Genomic DNA, 18530 nt, shown 5'->3' on the forward strand with positions numbered 1-18530 from the left:
AACGACCGTAAGAGATCGCACACCCCACGTAGAAGCATTTCACGTAAGCGATCTGTCTCTAGACCACAAGAGACGGATAACCCCGACTGGTGCTGGTATCATAACCAGTATGGAAAGTCTTCCAGGAATTTCAGAAAACCCTGCAGTTTTCCCAACCCAGAACCGACTGACTCGAAAAATAACTCGGGAAAGTTCCAAGCCGTCTGTTGCACGTCACAGATGTGACAACGAGAGTTCGCTACCTCGTCGACACTGGCGCAGAAGTTAGCGTTCTCCCAGCAAATCCTAACGACCGACTTCACAAATCGACCCTAAACTTACAGGCGGCAAACGGAAAACCGATCGCTACGTATGGCAAAAGGTACGTTTACCTTAACGTGGGTTTACGCAAACCCATTCACTGGATCTTCGTTGTTGCTGATGTTTCTATGCCAATTATTGGTATGGACCTTCTACAACACCATAATCTAATCATCGATACTCGCAAACGAAGGTTAGTAGACGGAAACACTAATTTATCCGTTTGCGTAACTCCTTTTACTGGTTGCAGATTATCCCCAGTCACAATTAAACATATGATAGACCCACTCTATCAGCCACTTCTCGATAAGTATCCTGGGATACAACAAACGCAACCGAGATTACCGTGTGTAACCAGCAACGTTACACATCACATCACGACTACAGGACCATCTGTATTTTCTAAAGCACGACGACTAGCTCCCAAAAAGCTAAGGTTAGCGAAAAACGAATTCGACCATATGATAGACTTAGGAATCATACGACCGTCAAACAGCACATGTGCATCTACGTTGCACATGGTCCCTAAAAGGACAGCAACGATTGGTGTCCAACTGGTGACTATCGGCGATTGAATGCAAAAACCATTCCCGATCGTTACCCGTTGCCTCACATTCACGATTTGACAGCTACCTTGAAAGGTACAACTATCTTTTCGAAAATCGACTTGGTTAAAGCGTATAACCAAATCCCTATGGCTACTGACGACATACCGAAAACAGCTATCATAACTCCCTTCGAACTCTATGAATTTTTGCGAATGCCTTTCGGTCTAAGAAATGCTGCTCAAACATTCCAAAGATTCATAGACGACGTTTTTCGAGGTCTCAATTTCGTACATGCGTATGTTGATGACTGCCTAATCGCAAGTCCGGACAGAGAAACACATCTCAAGCATCTGGATCTTGTTTTCGAACGACTACAAAAACATGGCATTACTGTAAACGTTCAGAAATGCCAATTCAGAACCGACTCATTAAACTTCCTGGGACACACTATAGATGCTCAAGGTATCCGACCCTTAGGACCAAAGTGGCGGCCATTCTGGATTACCCAGAACCGACCACCGTCAAGCAATTACGCACGTTTAACGGCCTCGTAAGTTTCTATAGACGTTTCATACCGAAATGCGCATTACTTATGAAACCTCTGACCGACCAACTTCGTGGAAATGCGAAATCCATCAACTTGGACGACACCGCACGAAAAGCATTCTCCACAGTTAAGGAACTGATTGCTAAAGCAACAACGCTCGCACATCAGGACACCGAAGCACCCATTAGTATCGCAGTAGACGCATCGGACTCGGCAATCGGAGGCGTCTTACAACAATGGGCTAACAACTCCTGGCAACCCTTGGCATTTTTCTCTAGAAGGTTGCTAGACACCGAATCGAGGTACAGCACATTCGGTAGGGAACTCCTAGCTATGTATTGTGCTGTACGGCATTTCCAACACTATATCGAAGGCCGTGAATTCACTCTTTTCACTGACCATAAACCGCTCACTTTCTCGTTAAGCTCTCCTTCAGACAAGTACTCTCCCCGTGAGTCTCGACAACTGGACTACATTTCGCAGTTTACTTCAGATATTCAACACATCTCTGGAGCAAACAATGTAGTTGCAGACGCCTTATCTCGCATAACTTTCTTGAACAGTTTCCAAGGAATTGACCTTCTTAAACTCGCCCAGCTTCAAAAAGAAGACACTGATCTTCAGCACGAGTTATCGTCTACAACCCTTAAACTACGCATCAAACAGATGGGAACAGGTAAGGAAACCTTACTTTGTGGCACATCTACAGGTAGGGATCGCCCAATCGTGCCGAAACATTATCGACGCAATGTCTTCAATACATTGCACAAACTTTCTCATCCAGGCGTCCGTGCAACCATCAAGCTTATAGCAGAACGGTTTTGCTGGCCTGGAATGAATAAAGACGTGAGGGAGTGGGCACGCTCCTGTGTAAGCTGCCAAAAATCTAAGGTTATCAGACACAATAAATGTCCCTTAGGCTCATTTAAGACTCCCGATGCTCGTTTCGACCATGTTCATTTGGATTTGGTAGGACCTTAACCAGATTCAAATGGATACTCTTGCCTCTTAACCTGCGTAGACCGTTTCACTCGATAGCCAGAAGCAGTACCTACCAAGGACATCACTGCTGAAACAGTGGCCCGCACCTTCGTCGAACGATGGGTAGCAAACTTCGGTTGCCCTTCAACCATCACCACAGACCGCGGACGTCAGTTTGAGTCTGAACTTTTCCGTCGTCTGACCACACTTCTAGGAATCACTCGCTTCCGAACGACCGCCTACCATCCACAAGCAAACGGGTTGGTAGAACGCTTTCACCGACAACTAAAAGCTTCACTATCAGCTGCAAACGTTTCACAGTGGGCCGACGCTCTTCCACTCGTCTTACTAGGTATTCGCAATGCAGTGAAAGCTGACATTGGATACACTGCGGCTCAACTCGTTTATGGAATGACACTTCGACTTCCAGGAGAATTCGTGTATCCTTCGTCCTCTTCAGTGAACATGGATCTAACCTCCTACACGAACAGGCTTACAAACGCAATGCGTTCAGTTAAACCTGCTTCCACTCGACCACAATCAACCGATGTTTTCGTTCAACCTGACTTACGACATAGTACACACGTTTTCGTTCGCCGAGACTCGCATCGACGACCATTCGAATCAGCATACGAAGGACCATTCAAAGTTCTTCAACGTGAATCTAAGTACTATATAGTCGATAAGAACGGAACCAACGATATCATCAGCATCGATCGCTTAAAAGCAGCGTATTTAGAAGGAAATCCTATTCACGTCGACTTTCCTTCGGTACAATCACACAACGCGACTCCTACACTCATAATTCCTCAACCGACAACCAACACTAGCGATGATACTCCGAATGTATCGGAAAATAAACTTAAGACGACGCGTTCTGGAAGAAGAGTAAGATTTCCAGAACATTTAAACGACTACTGCACGCAAGGCACTACTCGACATTTTATATTATCTCGATTTTTCTTTTTACGATATAAAATTTTTTCTTTAAAAAACAATTTTAATATGCTTATATATTTATATTTTGAAAAAAAACAAAAAAAAACGAAGAATTATTTTTTTTAACGCTATTACGTGTGCTCGAGTTTATTTTCCATTTTTTTCGCCGAGATTGCGTTTTTACGCACATACGAGTGTATTGCGACATGCACTTACATTTTCTTTTTTCTTTTCCAGGATGGCTGGAAAAGAACGATGCAGTTTACGAGAAGTCGAAGTTTTCGTTGCAACTTTTTCTTTTTTTTTACTATGTTGTACCTCGGTTCCATATAGTAAGGAAAGACGACCAGACGCTGCTAAACCTAGCAAGCTATCAGAAGAGTGTTTACCAACGACAAACTCGTTGGGTTTAAACTTCTGGCTGGCCACGTCTTAGGGTCATCACTACCCCACTAGGGAGGGAGTGATCTGTAGCGGTAAATAAATCCCCAAAATAAATAGCTCTGTAAGTTTTCGACATTGGATGCTGACCATATGTTTTAGTGGACTCATCTAGCTGAAGGCGCTCGGTCAGGCATCCGCACCAGATCACGTGTGGTAACGCTGTGCTCAACATCTACCGCAATCGCTAGCCAGATTAGATCAGAGAATTCCGATATATTGGTCATCGCCAAATATACTCTTCCGATCTCCTCGACTCTGTCTTTTGATTTCTCTGGGTGGGAACGAAATATATTAGAAGGTGTTACTGGTAGAAGCGTTGTCAAACACTGAATACCTGTGACATCATCAACATACGTGATAACTTCCAGACCGATCCAAAAACGTAATCTGGGTATGGTGACGTGTGGGACTCTAAGAGTTGGGCTTCAGCTTTGTCGGTCCTTAAACCAGTTAGTCGAAGTCTCCTTATCTAAAAATTTGTATGTCACTAAGAGTGCGTGATGTGCTTGTAGCTGCTTCAGAGTTACTGCCAGTCCCAAGCCCGTATAAAAGTTGAGGGTTGGGCATGCGGTCAGCAACCCCATTCCGTTGAAGACGACTTTCCTGGAAGACGTCAACTAGTAGAAAACCATTTAAACTCTACCATATGAGATGAAGGGTTTTCATGTAGAACAGTCATGACGTCTCATGGTAAAAGCTCTGATTCTTAAGAAGTCATGGAGTCGATTCCCCAAATTACAACCAGAACACCAATTAACATAGGTACATAGAATCCTCATACAGTGTGAGACTGGTAGGACCAATCAATAGCAACGAAAATGAGGAGATACAGCTTGGCGGTACTTGGAATAAGTGAAACCGATTGAACACAAGCTTGACAGAAACGGCTAGGTTTGGAATAGTTGCTGATGTATTCTGATCATGAAGAAGAAAATGCCCCACACACAAAAGTTGCACTGATGCTTTCCAGAGAAGCACGAAAGGCACTTATATGATGGAAATCTCATGGATTCTGGATCATCGCAGAATCATTAAAATCAGAGAAGAAGGGGATCACAATGAATGTTCTCCAATGTTACGCACCCACCAATGATAGCAATGACGAAGGTAAAGACCAGTTTTGCGAGGGGTTGTATACGATCTTAGAGAAGTGATCAGGAGAGGACCACAAACACAAGCTCACCACAGGGAATGAGACCTATAATATTTGCTCCACTAAAAAATTTAGAAGGTCATTGGGATACGTGAGAATCAGGAGGAGGGCTGACATTGCTTCAGATCACCACCTGATGGCTGCCAATTGAAACTGAAGCTAAAGAAGCACTGGAAAGCCGAAGAAACCGCATTACGAAGGTTCAATACAGCCTTATTTCATGATACTGACAAACCCAACGGGTTCAAGATACCTTTCGACAACAGGTTTGAAACCTTACATTTCAAAGAGGAAATTACAATGGGGAACTATTAGAGGGGACTAAAGGAGCACTAACCTCAACATGACAAGATATGCTGGGTCACAAGAAGTGTAGAATTTATGGTCTAATACGATATTAGTACAGCTCTAACAATAGACTTAACCCTAAGACTGCAGATTTGTCACGATGTAACTGCCTAATCTATAAGATCTTACGTGGTAGTCACATTATTATCTACATGAACGCGTCGTACCAACCATCAATATATGGTGGAGAACACACTTAGGCTGGAGATAGAACAATATATTTAACAAGAATAAAAGGTATATGTTAACATTTAACAATGGCCACGCCTGCAAGACCGAGCCATGCCATACGATGGATTCAAACTAATCCAATTTATTGTCACCACCTTCTCCATCGGGTTTTCTCCGCGTTAAATGTTGAATATGTATTTTCCCAGTTGTCTCGTGTTCAGCTTTAAGGATTGTATGTTTAAGGCCCGATGCCACTACAGAAGCACCATCATATAAAATGGATCTCTATCGATTCCTTGGAAAAGATTTGTAGTGACTCACATTTATCACGAGAACACGACTGGTTTAATAAAAACAGTTATTATTATAACCAACTGTACCAGTGTTTGTTTTAGTGTGCTTTTGTTTGACTGTGCTAATGACAGCTATTTTGTGCTTCCATTCTTATTCTCACACTTTGATTGTGACTTCGCGCGAATTCGGTTACGTTCTGTAACCAAGTTTGTATCCTGGCACGATCTCGGTATCCTTTCGATGTCACGAGATCGCCAGCGAATATATCTCGATTTGGTCCATTAATTGCCCTCTGATAGTTGGCTTCTCGGGGATTTTATGGATTTATTTGGTTACGTTCAACCTTCGCCTTCTGATTTACTTGGCACGTGTTTCTCTGTAGCGGTGTTCATAGTCAATCTCGACTGGACGCCACGCTACAGATTCAAGACAGAGAGGATATGAAGACAGCAATCGACAATAACCGAACAAGAACAGAGAAAGTCGGGACACAAATTGATTACACAGAAGCAAACAGGGGAGTGAAGAGGCACACTAGAGCCGGGAAGCAGAAATATGTGGAAGGTCTAGCAACTACAGAAGAAAAGGCCACAAGGAAAGGAAATATGAAATGACTGTACGATACAGCGAAGAAACTAGCAGGAAACTATAGTAAACCAGAGAGATCAGCCAGTGACAAAGAAGACAAACGGATCACTGAGATTTATGGACAGCAAAACAGGTGGGGAGGGTGCTTTGAAGAACTACATGGGCAAGCCCCGAGGAACCAACCAGACATCGAAACATCACACACGATCATCTGTGGAAGTGCTAACGCACGTCAACGGTCAAAGAAATCAGCGTGGTCATCAGACAAACGAAGAGTAAGAAAGAAGCGGGACGAGACAACAAACTAGCTGAAACACCGAAATCAGACATAGAAGTAACTGCAAAAATGTTTCACATTTTCTTCAGAAAGACTTGGGAGGAAGAACAAGGCCCAAATGACTGGAAAGAAAGATACCTCATCAAGATACTAGGGAAAGCAGTAAGTATGAGAAATACGGAGGCATCACACTACTATGGGTACCAGGGAAAGTTTTCATTATTGTTGTTGAACCGGATAAAGAATTCAGTAGACACCAAGCTTTGAGATCAACAGGCTGGATTTCGTAAGAATCGACAGTGTACCAACCTAATTTCGACACCACTAATCATTATTAAGCAATCAATCAAATGGAACTCGTCACTTTACATTAAATTCCATGACTATGAGATGGCGTTTAACAGCGTGGATAGGAGGACTTGATGGAACTTTCTTTGACATTATTCTGTACCTAAGAAGATTGTCACAAGCATATGTAATCTTCACGGCAAACCATATTGCAAGATTGTGTAACGGGACAGATCAAAGGATTTCAGGGTAAATGTGAACTACACAGTAAGGAGCTTGAGGAAACTTAAAAATATCTGACAAACCATAAAGTTCAGCGGTTGAGAAATGGATGGAACGATTGAACTAAGTGATAATAAATGGAATAGTTAGGGTAGACGGATACCTCCTTTCCCATGGTCAATAAGAAGGTTGCCGGTCTCTTATTTTATAATCCTACACTACCATGCTGTTGAAGATTATCTAGGACCTGGGGAGCAGTTCATTTATGAAAGTACTATATATTGGTTTCTCAGTGAAAAAAGAGATGTTAACCAATCCCTATAGGAAGATGCACTGATGCTAGCCTTCTTAAGACTCAGAAATCCCAGGGATATGACTGAAGTGCTGTTTTGTCATAGGGTAACAGACGTAGCAGCTACCCAGTCAGAATCAAAGGAAGAATAAAAAGACTTTGGAGAAAGGGTTCACGAAGAGTTGTCGCGTAGATGAATAGAGAAGAAATATAATCCGCTCTTGGCTAGCATGATAATCAGAAGTACATGACCTAGTGCAACTGAAGGCAGCCAGAACTAGATGATCACTATCGTACATGTTGTATTTGTAATTCGTGATAAGCACGCAATTGGGTACAAAGAACTCATCAGTTAGTACAAATACCACAGATCTGTATAAATTCTAAGACGAATATTCCACTCCATAGTCAGTGATCACTGCTTGGTAGATATTAACCTACAGACGTTAATGGGTGATTATAAAATTAAAATTATTACTTCTCAAAACTGTGATGATGACACAGGTATTCAGTGTTTGACAACGCTTCTACCAGTAACACCTAATATATTTCGTTCCCACCCAGAGAAATCAAAAGACAGAGTCGAGGAGATCGGAAGAGTATATTTGGCGATGACCAATATATCGGAATTCTCTGATCTAATCTGGCTAGCGATTGCGGTAGATGTTGAGCACAGCGTTACCACACGTGATCTGGTGCGGATGCCTGACCGAGCGCCTTCAGCTAGATGAGTCCACTAAAACATATGGTCAGCATCCAATGTCGAAAACTTACAGAGCTATTTATTTTGGGGATTTATTTACCGCTACAGATCACTCCCTCCCTAGTGGGGTAGTGATGACCCTAAGACGTGGCCAGCCAGAAGTTTAAACCCAACGAGTTTGTCGTTGGTAAACACTCTTCTGATAGCTTGCTAGGTTTAGCAGCGTCTGGTCGTCTTTCCTTACTATATGGAACCGAGGTACAACATAGTAAAAAAAGAAAAAGTTGCAACGAAAACTTCGACTTCTCGTAAACTGCATCGTTCTTTTCCAGCCATCCTGGAAAAGAAAAAAGAAAATGTAAGTGCATGTCGCAATACACTCGTATGTGCGCAAAAACGCAATCTCGGCGAAAAAAATGGAAAATAAACTCGAGCACACGTAATAGCGTTAAAAAAATAATTCTTCGTTTTTTTTGTTTTTTTTCAAAATATAAATATATAAGCATATTAAAATTGTTTTTTAAAGAAAAAATTTTATATCGTAAAAAGAAAAATCGAAATAATATAAAATGTCGAGTAGTGCCTTGCGTGCAGTAGTCGTTTAAATGTTCTGGAAATCTTACTCTTCTTCCAGAACGCGTCGTCTTAAGTTTATTTTCCGATACATTCGGAGTATCATCGCTAGTGTTGGTTGTCGGTTGAGGAATTATGAGTGTAGGAGTCGCGTTGTGTGATTGTACCGAAGGAAAGTCGACGTGAATAGGATTTCCTTCTAAATACGCTGCTTTTAAGCGATCGATGCTGATGATATCGTTGGTTCCGTTCTTATCGACTATATAGTACTTAGATTCACGTTGAAGAACTTTGAATGGTCCTTCGTATGCTGATTCGAATGGTCGTCGATGCGAGTCTCGGCGAACGAAAACGTGTGTACTATGTCGTAAGTCAGGTTGAACGAAAACATCGGTTGATTGTGGTCGAGTGGAAGCAGGTTTAACTGAACGCATTGCGTTTGTAAGCCTGTTCGTGTAGGAGGTTAGATCCATGTTCACTGAAGAGGACGAAGGATACACGAATTCTCCTGGAAGTCGAAGTGTCATTCCATAAACGAGTTGAGCCGCAGTGTATCCAATGTCAGCTTTCACTGCATTGCGAATACCTAGTAAGACGAGTGGAAGAGCGTCGGCCCACTGTGAAACGTTTGCAGCTGATAGTGAAGCTTTTAGTTGTCGGTGAAAGCGTTCTACCAACCCGTTTGCTTGTGGATGGTAGGCGGTCGTTCGGAAGCGAGTGATTCCTAGAAGTGTGGTCAGACGACGGAAAAGTTCAGACTCAAACTGACGTCCGCGGTCTGTGGTGATGGTTGAAGGGCAACCGAAGTTTGCTACCCATCGTTCGACGAAGGTGCGGGCCACTGTTTCAGCAGTGATGTCCTTGGTAGGTACTGCTTCTGGCTATCGAGTGAAACGGTCTACGCAGGTTAAGAGGCAAGAGTATCCATTTGAATCTGGTTAAGGTCCTACCAAATCCAAATGAACATGGTCGAAACGAGCATCGGGAGTCTTAAATGAGCCTAAGGGACATTTATTGTGTCTGATAACCTTAGATTTTTGGCAGCTTACACAGGAGCGTGCCCACTCCCTCACGTCTTTATTCATTCCAGGCCAGCAAAACCGTTCTGCTATAAGCTTGATGGTTGCACGGACGCCTGGATGAGAAAGTTTGTGCAATGTATTGAAGACATTGCGTCGATAATGTTTCGGCACGATTGGGCGATCCCTACCTGTAGATGTGCCACAAAGTAAGGTTTCCTTACCTGTTCCCATCTGTTTGATGCGTAGTTTAAGGGTTGTAGACGATAACTCGTGCTGAAGATCAGTGTCTTCTTTTGAAGCTGGGCGAGTTTAAGAAGGTCAATTCCTTGGAAACTGTTCAAGAAAGTTATGCGAGATAAGGCGTCTGCAACTACATTGTTTGCTCCAGAGATGTGTTGAATATCTGAAGTAAACTGCGAAATGTAGTCCAGTTGTCGAGACTCACGGGGAGAGTACTTGTCTGAAGGAGAGCTTAACGAGAAAGTGAGCGGTTTATGGTCAGTGAAAAGAGTGAATTCACGGCCTTCGATATAGTGTTGGAAATGCCGTACAGCACAATACATAGCTAGGAGTTCCCTACCGAATGTGCTGTACCTCGATTCGGTGTCTAGCAACCTTCTAGAGAAAAATGCCAAGGGTTGCCAGGAGTTGTTAGCCCATTGTTGTAAGACGCCTCCGATTGCCGAGTCCGATGCGTCTACTGCGATACTAATGGGTGCTTCGGTGTCCTGATGTGCGAGCGTTGTTGCTTTAGCAATCAGTTCCTTAACTGTGGAGAATGCTTTTCGTGCGGTGTCGTCCAAGTTGATGGATTTCGCATTTCCACGAAGTTGGTCGGTCAGAGGTTTCATAAGTAATGCGCATTTCGGTATGAAACGTCTATAGAAACTTACGAGGCCGTTAAACGTGCGTAATTGCTTGACGGTGGTCGGTTCTGGGTAATCCAGAATGGCCGCCACTTTGGTCCTAAGGGGTCGGATACCTTGAGCATCTATAGTGTGTCCCAGGAAGTTTAATGAGTCGGTTCTGAATTGGCATTTCTGAACGTTTACAGTAATGCCATGTTTTTGTAGTCGTTCGAAAACAAGATCCAGATGCTTGAGATGTGTTTCTCTGTCCGGACTTGCGATTAGGCAGTCATCAACATACGCATGTACGAAATTGAGACCTCGAAAAACGTCGTCTATGAATCTTTGGAATGTTTGAGCAGCATTTCTTAGACCGAAAGGCATTCGCAAAAATTCATAGAGTTCGAAGGGAGTTATGATAGCTGTTTTCGGTATGTCGTCAGTAGCCATAGGGATTTGGTTATACGCTTTAACCAAGTCGATTTTCGAAAAGATAGTTGTACCTTTCAAGGTAGCTGTCAAATCGTGAATGTGAGGCAACGGGTAACGATCGGGAATGGTTTTTGCATTCAATCGCCGATAGTCACCAGTTGGACACCAATCGTTGCTGTCCTTTTTAGGGACCATGTGCAACGTAGATGCACATGTGCTGTTTGACGGTCGTATGATTCCTAAGTCTATCATATGGTCGAATTCGTTTTTCGCTAACCTTAGCTTTTTGGGAGCTAGTCGTCGTGCTTTAGAAAATACAGATGGTCCTGTAGTCGTGATGTGATGTGTAACGTTGCTGGTTACACACGGTAATCTCGGTTGCGTTTGTTGTATCCCAGGATACTTATCGAGAAGTGGCTGATAGAGTGGGTCTATCATATGTTTAATTGTGACTGGGGATAATCCGCAACCAGTAAAAGGAGTTACGCAAACGGATAAATTAGTGTTTCCGTCTACTAACCTTCGTTTGCGAGTATCGATGATTAGATTATGGTGTTGTAGAAGGTCCATACCAATAATTGGCATAGAAACATCAGCAACAACGAAGATCCAGTGAATGGGTTTGCGTAAACCCACGTTAAGGTAAACGTACCTTTTGCCATACGTAGCGATCGGTTTTCCGTTTGCCGCCTGTAAGTTTAGGGTCGATTTGTGAAGTCGGTCGTTAGGATTTGCTGGGAGAACGCTAACTTCTGCGCCAGTGTCGACGAGGTAGCGAACTCTCGTTGTCACATCTGTGACGTACAACAGACGGCTTGGAACTTTCCCGAGTTATTTTTCGAGTCAGTCGGTTCTGGGTTGGGAAAACTGCAGGGTTTTCTGAAATTCCTGGAAGACTTTCCATACTGGTTATGATACCAGCACCAGTCGGGGTTATCCGTCTCTTGTGGTCTAGAGACAGATCGCTTACGTGAAATGCTTCTACGTGGGGTGTGCGATCTCTTACGGTCGTTACGAAGATTAAGATAACGCGTGAGTGTATGACATAACTCGGTTATGTCATTCTGAGTCGTTTGAGGCTTTTCTTTGACTGAAAATACCTCGGTAGTAGAAGGTTTCGTAATTTCTAAAATGCGGTCGGCAGATGCAGCCAGTTCGTCTAAGGCGTTGTTCTGGAACGAGACCAGAACCGCTTGCACCTGTTGGGGAAGTTTAGACAAGAAGAGTTGTTTGAATAGACCTTCGTCGAAAGTTCTTAGGCCTATTACCTCTCTCATCCTTTGCAACATGTCCGACGCAGAACCGTGTTGCAGGTCGATGTTGTTGAAGAGTTGATCTAACCTTTGTCGATCGGTTAGATCTCCTTGTTTACGAATCGAACGTTTTAATGTTTCGTAAGGATCGGAAACATCACTAGTAAACATACTAGGTGTTACGTACCTGTTGAATTCGCGCGGTAGTGCCTTGACTACTGCGAGGAATTGTGCACGTGTGTCGATCACGCCGTGCTCGGAGAAGTCGGCTCCTGCGTAGCAAAACCAGGCTTCGATGTTGTCGGGCCAGAAGGGCATGAGGTGGAACGAGGGTGGGGACAAAGTCTTAAGCTTGAGTACTTTAGGTGTCTGTTCAGTCATGATGGAATATGAAGTACGATAATGAGCGAGGGGAAAATATATATATATCCAAGATAAAACACGAAAAAAAATCGCAATGTTTAAAAAAAATAAAAAATAAGGCGATGATATATAAAAATCCCAAAAATGAACAGACTCACAGTTGCAATTAGGTGTACCAGATCACGTCGGTCTCACCAATGATGATGACACAGGTATTCAGTGTTTGACAACGCTTCTACCAGTAACACCTTCTAATATATTTCGTTCCCACCCAGAGAAATCAAAAGACAGAGTCGAGGAGATCGGAAGAGTATATTTGGCGATGACCAATATATCGGAATTCTCTGATCTAATCTGGCTAGCGATTGCGGTAGATGTTGAGCACGGCGTTACCACACGTGATCTGGTGCGGATGCCTGACCGAGCGCCTTCAGCTAGATGAGTCCACTAAAACATATGGTCAGCATCCAATGTCGAAAACTTACAGAGCTATTTATTTTGGGGATTTATTTACCGCTACAATGTAACTAAGTGACAACTATCGTAAGATAGGTTTACCCTAGATTGCATCAAAACTATTGACTTTGGTCAAGTTTTTCAGACCGTAGAAAACTCAGGAAAGCAGGTTGATTTTTTGATATTTTTTGTTTGTATTCACCATACCTGTATTTCTAGCCAAATGGTAAAGTACTAACACATTTATTACAGGCCAGCAATCGTCGCATTTTTTGGTATTAGGATAGCTTTTGGTTCTTGGTACAGGACTGCATTTTGAAATTGTTTGTTGTTAAAAGATGTATTTAAGAATTTTATTGATATCTAGAAGGCTTTGTTAATAAAAGCTTTAAGCATAATGATGATATCTAGACACATCCATCTACTGTTCCAGTTTAGAAGTGGGGTTAAGCAAAGTTTTTTGGTCACGCGATTCGCCCCTAGCTTCACTATCAATAGCTCTGTAAAGTAGCAAGATCAGTTTTACCCGGGGTCTGTGAACTTCTTTCTCCGGACACGGTCAGAACGTTAAGCCATGGGTTTTGGCGCACATGTTACATGTTATCGTGGACTTTACATGTCGTTACTTATCATGTGTTAACAGCTTTTTTTTCCGTCTCACATCAATTTTCGTAATGTTTTTGCATGTTCTCCGAGTTAACTATGTTTGGCGAATTTCCCTAACTGGTCACTGTTGTCCTGGGGGTATTTCCGACAGAAGCTAGTAACGATCAGGCTATAGTTTCCACTGACATCACTTATAAAAGTGTTTCGAGGTAACTAACTGACTCTCGAGTCAAAAACGCTAGACACTGTGAACTGATGTAGTTGAGGAATAGTTCAAACATCCTGGTGTAAAACCATTTCGTATATTCAAAGCTGTAGAAGATGAATGTTTGATGGGCATAGAAAATAGGCTGACCTAGTTGTAACATCAATAAGTGAACGGAATTTCAGGAAACGTATTTACTTAGTTTTGAAAGGCGACAGTGAGTAGGAGAGAAATAGTGTAAGACAATCAACTGACATGATTCGTTATACGATTCACAAATTAAGTTGACATTTTTAAAGGAGTGGAAAATATAGGGTCGTCATGAGGGTACAATTCGTAGGAGACTAAGTTTCCAGTAGTATTCAATATTTATTGATTCAAGCCACTTGTCTAAACCCAGTACTGAATAGCAACCTCTAGTTCTTAGTCTGACAACCTACATGATATGCTATTCTTGAGCTGTTCGTGCAATTTCATCATTACCGAGGCGAACCCCCCATCAAATTCAACATGAAACTTTCTACTAACACTATTTTGTCTTATGACTGATGACCGAAAGCACGTGGCAAAACCACCTATCAGAATCCTGATTTTTATGACTTAATGTCTCTAAGTCTATCAGTTACACGTTCAATCAGAACTAGTAACCTTGAGTCAACTGCTAAGTCCTTATTATTCCACGACTCTATAGCTACTCCCTACATTCTGGCCTTGAGTTCAGAGCTCAGTAACAAGCCTCAGCTATATTATATTCCAAGCAGACTCAGTTTATATACATGTATACCAGACCTCATCATACAACAAACTGAGAAATAATAATCCTAAATGATCAATCCAAAAGTGACTGTGAGCAGGAAGGACTGTTAATAGTAAACTGAGGACTTGCTATGAATAGTAAGTCATAAGGTGGTAGTTAACGGGTTGGTCTATAGCTTGTGATAAAAGAAATGTGTGTACATCGTAACTTATTCACTTTACAACCACATAATATGAATAAATATAATAAAAATAATCAATAAATTAATCTTGAAAGTTGTCGTTTCTTTAGTTTTCATTCTGAGGAACACCACCAACAAGTCACATTCTCCAACATCAAAACCATAAGTAAGTCGAACATCTCAGTACCTTAGACCATTTACATTAACCCATCACGACCAAGCTAAGCAAAGACGATAAATTGTCAGTCATCTTCCACAAGTCACATTCGTATACTGTGTTCTAGAAGACACTGAATCTAGGTTATCATTTAAACATTATTGGATATATGAGATAAAAATTCGTTGCAACCTCCTTATAGCTGAAAAGTTGGAGAAATCCATTCCGTGTTTGTCTTCCACAAAAGTGGTTACCTGAGTAACTTTGTCAAAACATTTCTGCTTAATTGACATACAGTCGAGAAATCGCCTCGGAAAACTAATGGCTCATATACGAAAAATCCTATAAGGACTTAAAAGTCCTTAGGAATCAATGTTCCCAACCAGCCAACACATTTACTTCATTCCGTTCGATGCAAATAAAAGACACAACTATGAAGGAAATCACATGCAATATCACAAATGAAATAAATTGTATAAACTTTGAGAACTACTAGATTAAGCAAAGTGGGTTCCCTTTCACCTATGTATGCACTAGTATGAACTAGCAGAGAATAGATAATAATATGCTTCCATTTATATCAATGCTTTTGGATCCGGATGCGCCATCTGAAAAAAGGCAACAAAGCTTGTTATCACATCTGTTTTTCTTCTTGAATAGTAGTAAATACATTTGAATGGGACGTATTCTCCTTATTGTAATTCTTTATATTTGTATTCAGCTTTGATTTGTTTTATAGAGGTATGTGTTTTGTTTGTTTGACGCGAATAAATAAACTCTTCTCAGGTTTATTAAAATATTGTCAGTTAAGTGACTAATATGGAATAATTCCTAACAATTTCCAACAGATAATGCAAAATAATAATAATAATAATAATTTGGGAAACTAATTAGAAGACCCTATAACTGACAGTTTATTTGGTTTGATAACGTAATATAAGAAATACAATTGAATTTCACGAACAAACAGTTTAATGAGATACATGTTTATTTTGTATTTTGTAGTTAATCACATTATTTTTCAGCAATTGGTCAATGTTATCTGATAGGTTGTTATTATCATTTTATATCATGAAATCTCACTGACAAAAAAAAGTGTTTCAGGTATTGTTCAGAATATAATGAATTAGCTTTATGAAAGTGAATTTAAATTATAAGCAAAGATGGATAGTGGCTAGCAGTGGAATCCAGGACGCGCGTTTCGTCCTGTGTGAGACTCATCGGCTGGATGTACCTGCACCTCAGTTGATGTTCACTCTGGAACTCGAACCCAGTACCGTTCGCTTGAAACTCCACCGCGTTATCCACTTAGCTAGTGAGTCCTGATAGCCACTTGCTTGTGCAATGGGGTGAAGTTTAATTCACTTCGTATTGTTTTACTTGAATATTCCCATTGATGTGTTAGGACTGAAATTGATCAGTCTCTTATTGACATATGTGCATACTGTGCGTATGCATCGATATTGCCTTAATTTACATTTATTTAACATTTTGTCTAGAAGTATTTTTTTTAATAAAAAATAAAGGTGTTATATTCAAACCTTCCTTTCATTATTTCTAATATAATAGATTGTTTTCCTGTGTTATTTATTCAACACCCTATTTAGTTTTCTTAATAGTATTATCTTAATAGTATTTTAATTTCTATTCGAATATTATTATTCTCCCTTTCAATAGATTCACAGAATAACAAATTTCCTAGATATGGATTGATCTCTCTCTCCCTCTCTCTCTATACATATATATATACATATGTAGGGATAGAGTAAAAAGAGGGATACTTCCAACATGAATAATATAAAATGACCAATGAATATTAGATGTTTATTTCTAAATGTTGATTGGTTTATTTAATTTTTATCCTTTCCAAAAAAAAAAGAATTTACCACATTGTTTAATGATGCATTTATTCTAATTTCTTGTATAAAGTTGAATACATGATGGTGTGTTTTACTTTTTCTTCTTTTTCTCTTTTTTCTTTTTCTTCCTCTTCTTCTTCTTCATCATCATCATCTTTATATTTTTGACAAAATTAATATGCCAATTTAATCTTAGGGTAACCATTTTTTTTTAGATTGGATATTATTGAAAAGAAGAAACTTACCTTTTTACACATTAAACCATAATAGAAATTATTACTAAAAATAATGAATCAAACATTAACTTTATATAATCAAAATTCTGAATATAATCATGAATCAATTCTAAATCAAATTATTTATACTGAAAATAAAAATGGATTCTATTCATCGGAAACAACAATGACTAATTCATTAAATCATCTAAATAATGATCTACAAAATACTGTATTATTCAAATCATGTACAATAAAATCTAATATAAAAGATGTTGATCATGATAATAAAGATATTTCATTAAATCATTTTAATAATGATTATCCATTAGCTCATTCCTCTCCAAATTCATTTATAAATGGTAAGTGTTAATATATTTTTTTGTTTTGCGACGGGGGGAGGGGAGGGACTATTTTATGAGGAAATTTCAATTGTCAACTTTTATTTGTTTTTCATTGATCAGTTCCTTCATTTCATTGAGATTTGTATGTTACTGCACTTGTAAACAAATATAATTGTTGAGATTATAAGTTAATTGAAGCTAGATCATCATGGAAAATCTTGAAGCACTGGATGGCCATTTCGTCCTATTGTAGGACTTCTCAGTGGTGCACTTAGTGGTCTAGAGGTTAAGCGTTCGAGTGCGAGACCGATAGGTCCTGGGTGCGAACCTCGCAAGGCGGGATCGTGGATGCGCACTGTTGAGGAGTCCCATATTAAGACGAAACCGTTGTCCAGTGCTTCCAGGCTTTTCATGATGATCTAGCTTCAAATGATTAATTATCTCAACTAGTGAAATTACTATAATATCCACAAAAACCTCTTCTGAAATATGATTGTATTGAATTTCATCAAAATTGTTGATTAATTGCTAGTGAATTGCTTATTGTTTTTTAGACAACAAACAATGTATATGAAGATTATCGTAAGTGACGCTATGTTTTAGAATGGATTATCGATTATATGAACTTCACTTTTACTTAAAAGTTTTCGACTTTTACGTATTTTTCTAGTATTATTTCGGTGGTTTAACCTTGTATTTATAGTGTTCATGAATCATGGAATAATGACATAAAAGTATATTAAATGAGAGTATAATGATTAAAAAGTCACAAATAATTTTCATCCTTACAGATGGTTAGATTAGTAGAAACTTAGATCATTTAATTCTAGAGGAAATGAATTCCATGTAAAGATATGAGTCGTAAAGTCTTTCTGAAGTCATATAAAATAATGTTATTGTCTGTTATCACTAAAAAACAGTGTTCAATGTGACTAGTTGATACAATTCAGAAAATAAGTACATGTTCTTGTAATTCAGTGTTAGATACATTTATTAATACTAACTGGATGTATGAATCCAAGTAACGAGAGATGGGTTTGTATCAGTGACCCAAGAGTTGAGAATCGATCATTAAAGCTACATATGGAATGTAGATTAACCGAAGTTAATTGAACGAGAAGATAATGAGATGAATGTAGTGACTTCCTACTATGAAAATTCAAG

At 40.1% G+C, this 18530-nt stretch overlaps 1 protein-coding gene across 1 annotated transcript; it reads left to right on the forward strand.

Moving 5' to 3' along the window:
* Positions 1–17095: 17095 nt before the first annotated feature.
* Positions 17096–17395, forward strand: MS3_00004419 (uncharacterized protein; the record flags this gene model as incomplete). Its single annotated transcript, XM_012942123.1, has 1 exon — positions 17096–17395. The coding sequence occupies one exon, from the start codon at positions 17096–17098 to the stop codon at positions 17393–17395; it is 300 nt and encodes a 99-aa protein (XP_012797577.1).
* Between the last annotated feature and the right edge of the window lie 1135 nt (positions 17396–18530).

Source organism: Schistosoma haematobium, chromosome 1 (genome assembly GCF_000699445.3).
Source record: "Schistosoma haematobium chromosome 1, whole genome shotgun sequence".
NCBI classification, from domain to species: Eukaryota; Metazoa; Platyhelminthes; class Trematoda; order Strigeidida; family Schistosomatidae; genus Schistosoma; species Schistosoma haematobium.